We start from the raw sequence: 6,082 nt of genomic DNA, 5'->3' as shown, positions 1-6,082 counted from the left end.
TACTTACTCATAGGGTTCCTCTGAAGATTAGGTGGATTAATATCTACAAATTTTTCAGAATAGTTCCTGTACTAATAACACATAGTAAACACTTAATTGTGTTATATGTTACTGTTATTCCTCCACTGTGTAACTTATTTCATCAAAACAGAGTCATAATCCAGCTCATAGACAAACTCTCACTTCAGGGCAGCCCAGACTCTTAATATTTTGGTTTTGATCTGTGTTTTTTAGGGACTAACTGGTGCTTATCAATACATACTTCTCCAAGGGCCAGAATACACTCCTATCCTATCCCAATACAAAGTAGCTTATTTTTGTCCACTTTTATCTTAGCTCATTCCCAGATTATAGAAGAGAACAATGGCCTCAGCTCAGCGATGAATTATATGCACTACACACATTGCATTCTACTAATACAAACCCAGAGAGAGGAAGTCTGGGTTCTTGCTGCTGCCTCCTGAGGACACTCTATTCTCTTCTGAAGAGCAGCAGGCATGACTGACACCATGGAGAAGAAGAACCAGAGGGGGAGAGTGAGTGAGTCTGTGTTGCTGGGTTTCCCAGCTCCTGTGCCACTGCAGGCACTATTATTTGCCCTTTCTCTGCTGGCCTATGTGTTGGTGCTGACTGAGAACACACTCATCATTATGGCAATCAGGAACCACCCCAGCCTCCACAAACCCATGTACTTCTTTCTGGTTAACATGTCCTTCCTGGAGATTTGGTACGTTACTGTCACTATTCCCAAGATGCTAGATGGCTTTGTTGGGTCCAGACAGGGCCAGGGCAGCTAACCTCCTTTGAGGGCTGCATGACGCAGCTCTACTTTTTCCTGGGCCTGGGATGCACTGAGTGTGTCCTCCTCACAGTGATGGCTTATGATCGTTATGTGGCCATCTGCCATCCTCTCCACTACCCTGTCATTGTCAGTGGCCGGCTGTGTGTGCAGCTGGTAGCTGGGTCCTGGGCTGGAGGTTTTGGCATCTCCATGGTCAAAGTTTTTCTCATTTCTCACCTCTCTTACTGTGACCCCAACATCATCAACCACTTTTTTTGTGACGTCTCCCCATTGCTCAACCTTTCATATACTGACATGTCCACAGCAGAGCTTAAAGACTTTGTCCTGGCCATTTTTATACTGCTGGGGCCACTCTCTGTCACCGGGGCCTCCTATATGGCCATCACCAGTGCTGTGATGTGCATTCCCTCAGCTGCTGGGTGCCATAAAGCCTTTTCCGCCTGTGCCTCTCACCTCACTGTTGTGGTCATCTTCTATGCAGCCAGTATCTTCTATGCAGCCAGTATCTATGCCCGTCCAAAGGCAATCTCAGCCTTTGACACCAACAAGCTGGTGTCTGTACTCTACGCTGTCATTGTACCACTGCTCAACCCTATCATTTACTGCTTGCACAACCAAGAGGTAAAGAGAGCCTTACGCCGTACTCTGTGCCTATACCAGGGCTGTGATGCTAAGCCTGGGAAAGCTAGAAGAGTTGGGTAGAAGGGAGGTGTTAAATCTTAAGATAATGCTCTTAAACTTAGGATCTATGTCTTCTATGAATTCCAGAGGAGCTCTTAGAGCCTAAATTAGGGACTAGAGTTTCAAAGGTACCACCAAAGAACTAGTTCAGAAGGAGGAAGAGAGGTGGATTACAAGCTAGAAATTGGATTTCTTCAAGACAAGGTCTTAACATACAGGCTAGAAGTTGATCCCATGTTGTCTGCTCTATTGTAATTTATGTAGAGCAGGTTCATGAATCATGCATCCTGGTGGGGTGCAAAGGGATGACTATGAGCACAAGGCATGACTGAACTTGAATATTTAAAGCAAAAAAAAAATATGCAGAACTAGCATCTCTCTAAATGGCTCTTCCTGGGTTTGTTACTGGGTTTTAGTTCTGAGGCAGAAGATACAGAAAAGGGAAGTGGAAGGAGGAAGCCATTCAAGGAAACACAGGCTTCATTATGGAAAAGCATCAGGAGACTTCTGGATGAGATCTCTTCTAGCCGGAGGACACCAACTGTAGCCTATGAGGTAGTGGGGCCCCACGTGATCACCTAGTGTGAATTACAAGGCAAGGAGATAGGAAACTGTGAATTTTTGTATTGGCAACATATCACCTCCTGGACTACAGGGGTTTAGAGCTTTATTTCCTGATTTACCAAGGTCAGTGCCCACACTGAACTAGTGGAGTGGCTGATTGCAGTTGTTTATTTAATCTTCAGTCTCTCTAATTAGACTATAAGCTCCATGGAACTAGGGATCACATTTGTTTGTTCATCATTTTATTACCAGGGCCTAGAATAGTATCTAGCACATGGTAGCTATAAAGAAATATAATAAATGAATATAATTTGGAGCCATGTAGGCAAGGTATGTGTGTCACACCTGTAGGTAGGACTGGCAGGTTCAGGAACTAAACCCCTCACATTTTGCTAGGGTATGAGAAGGTACAAAATGACTCAGCCTTGTTAGAAGAAAATTTGGCAATATATATCACAAGTGCTAAAAGTATTGAAAACATTCTGATTAAGAAATATTTGTGCAGACAGACATTTGTATTTACTATAAGAAAAATATGGAAATATGCTAACCTTCCACAGAGGACTGGTTAAATAATCTGTAGTTTATACATTAAATGGAATGCAGACATTAAAATACCATGATCTAAATAGAGCTAATGACAGAAAAATATTCCTAATATAATAAATGAAAATATTAGATTATGTAATAGTATCAAAATACTATACTATACAAAATAGTATCAGTCTATTTGTTCATTTATTTAAATAAGACTAGAAGGAATTTGACTGAAATATTAGCAGTAACTATGCAATGAACCTCTTGCTCTTATACATTGCATTCTGTGACAAAGGTATTATTACCAGCATATTTATTTAAATAAACATTTCTTAGCCAATAACATATGCCCCTTTATTCATCTGGACAGAGAGATGGTTAGAGGGTATGTCAGTATGATTTTTGGAAATTTAACTCCTTACAGTCACCCAAGACCCAGAACAACAGGCTACATGAAGCTTCTCTCTGCAGATGTGGGAGCCATCTTCCTATAGTTTTCTACAGTTTAAGAAAGGATATGAAAGGCTATAATCTATATAAAATATTAAATCACTGTCTTATACACCTGAAACTAATATAATATTGTAAATCAACTATATTTCAATTTTTAAAAGTATGTGAAAGTCTACTAGCAAGGTTATCAGGCATTATTAGCTGGTCCCTATTTATTTAATGTAATATTCACATTTATTTGTGTCAAAACAGTTACATAAACTTATAAGTGTCTTGCTATTATAATTTATAAATGACGGGATATACAGTTCATCAAAAATCTATCTTCCACCTTCCCCCATAGAATAAGTTTCTGAAAGGGGGTAGTGGTCTGGGATGGGAATGTCTTCCTCTGGGCATCAATAGTGTAGCTGTTTTATGAACCTCTTTATCAGTTAACTCTCGTTAGCAGGAAGTAAATATATGATGTTGAGTTCCTTTATTGTCTTTTCTTTATTTTCCAATAAAATGCATTATTTTTTTTTTGAGTTTAAAAAAACAGCTCTAATTCTGACTTCAAAATTTGAAACCAAATACTTCAGGTATAGGAAAAGTGTTTAGCACAGTCTCCTGCACTTATATATCTTTCAACAACAAAAATGAGATGAGTCCATGTGAACTCTGGTGGGACTGACTCTTCTCTTGACTTGAACTGCATGTTCATAGTCATATTATCCTCACGGCTGATATTGAATTTTATATTCCAAACCTAAGATTTTCAAATGAACTATTAATTATCAGATTAAGTATTTCTCATAGTCCATTGATATAATTATTTTGTCTATAAACCTAGATAGAGGACTTTTTTTACCCTATTACATTTGATCCTGTTTCTTTCAAATCATCTTTATAATCTGCCAATTCTTCAAAATATTGCATAAATAATGTTACTCTTTTGTAATTCCCTTTTGCCAGGGTAGTGTCTGGGGAAGTCTCCAGTCTCCTTCTTCATTACAGAAAATAGAAGTACTGGATCCATACAGGGTCTTTCAGATAGGAGAGATACCCAGCGTGGCCAGAGGCAACTAACAACTACACAGCAAGTGAGGATCAACGTAGACAGCTTCTGTGCTCAAAAATATCTACTGGTTCCCATCAACCTTGAATAAACTCCAAGTTTCTTAGTCTGCCCTTCAAGTTTCTTCACAGTATGATCTCAATTTTCCTTTTGGTTTTTATTATAATTTTTTGCACACTACAACCTTGTGCAGATGAATTTTAGACTGTGATTAACATTTTTTTCTTGAACTTAATATTCCAATATCTTTTACTATTTCCTAACATTTCATATTGAACAGAGTCAGAAAACATCCAAAAACCTTTCTAGAAAAGAGCATTAAAAAAAAATAACATTCTTCTGTAGTACTAAAACCCCTATTGTGCCTCATTAAAAAAACCCTTACAGTTGTGAAATACAAATAAAGACAAGAAACTGTCAAATCTAGGGACTTAGGGACAAGATACCTAAATGGAATGTGGTAACTTAGATTGGATCCTGGAATGTAAAAAGGATATGGAAAACCTGGTAAGATGTGAACAAATCCTGGAGTTTAGTTTAAAAATGTGCAAATCTTGCTTTCTTGGTTTTGAAAGTGTAGACAGCAAGGTAAGGTGATAATATTAGGAGAAACAAACTGGGGGAGGAGAATGTGAGAACTCTCTTTAAAACTTTTCTACAAATCCAATATTATTCCAAAATAAAATGTTTATTTTAAAAAGAAACATATTGTCAGTCTTTTTATGCTAAATAATTTAATAGAATTCAATTGATTTCAGTGACTTCTTATTAACTTTTTCAAAATTTTCTGGATTTTTAATTCTCATGGAATTCATGCATTGATGTTGTTTTAATCTAGCTGATTGATAAGGGAGAGTTAAAGTATAATTGACACTTTCCTTCTTATTTTATTAATTTTTATTGATTATTATTAATAATGTATCATTGACGTGGGAGTTACACTCTTTTTTCTTCTGTTTTTTTTTCTTTTTTTTTCTTTCTTTCTTTAGACACATCATTTTTGCTTTATATATTTAGCAACTCTAACCAACGATACCAGCTCTTTCAGATGTCACCATTTGGTGCAGGCAAGCATGAGTGGACAGTTCCATGCATTGCAGAGAAGAGAGAGGGCTTATAGCACAGGTGTTTTCATTTTCTCTTAGAGTCACTCCTTAGCGAGCTATTACCTTCCCTGATTTTCGTGTTCCATAGTCTCATTTCATGAAGACCAGTGGTCCAGGCTTTCCAGAATAGTGCCAATACACCATATGCTTTTAGACAAAGAATACGAATGGATGGAGTATGGGAAGGGCTAGGTTTATCCTTCTCCATCAAATTCTAGCCAGTTTTTTAAAGAACAAAACAGGTATGTTTCTATTGGACTACCTGATACAGAAGGTAGTGTGGTATGAGTCCATAGTATAAATGATAAATAATACAAATATATTTTATTTGAAATAAACCGAAGTGTTTACACTGCTCAATGGGTCACTTGGAAACAAACTCCTGTTTGACTGCATTTCTGAGCAAAAACAAAAGCTAAACTACAAACACCCATCTTTTTTGACATGTATTTGGAGATAGGTAGGAAGACATTACTGTACTTGTTTTTTTTTTAAAAAAAAAAACTCATCTCCTGGTCATAGAAGTGTAAACAATGTAAATGAATCCACCACTACCAGTTGTCACATCCTATTTATGTCACTGGTGTATTCTGAGATCACACATATTCTTGCCAATATACCTAGGAAGGGTTGATACATCACAGTTTCATCTGAGGTCTTCTCAGGCAGGACTAAAGAAGAGTATTTTGGAACAAATTTTACATCCTATTTACAACAAATCACTAGCATTCCCTTAAATAACAGGTTACAAGAGACAGATACTGCCTGGAAGTTATCTCCTAGGATCTTTAGGAGCTTACCTCTCTTGAATCTAAAATTTCTCTAGAATTTCTCACTTTTTCAGGCCCCTATTTCACTCCCTTTATCCACCTTTGGCTACTC

General features: G+C 37.4%; 1 protein-coding gene across 1 annotated transcript; it reads left to right on the top strand.

Moving 5' to 3' along the window:
• Positions 1-500: 500 nt before the first annotated feature.
• On the top strand, positions 501-1,504 carry OR6A2 (olfactory receptor family 6 subfamily A member 2). Its single transcript, XM_024118551.2, is given in 2 exon segments — positions 501-783; positions 786-1,504. Coding segments are annotated over 2 exon segments (993 nt in total). The 5' UTR covers positions 501-509.
• The last annotated feature ends 4,578 nt before the right edge of the window (positions 1,505-6,082 follow it).

Source organism: Physeter macrocephalus, chromosome 16, assembly GCF_002837175.3.
Source record: "Physeter macrocephalus isolate SW-GA chromosome 16, ASM283717v5, whole genome shotgun sequence".
Classification (NCBI taxonomy): domain Eukaryota; kingdom Metazoa; phylum Chordata; class Mammalia; order Artiodactyla; family Physeteridae; genus Physeter; species Physeter macrocephalus.
The sequence above is the reverse complement of the archived record's forward strand: the minus strand, read 5'-3'. Positions and strand labels throughout refer to the sequence as shown.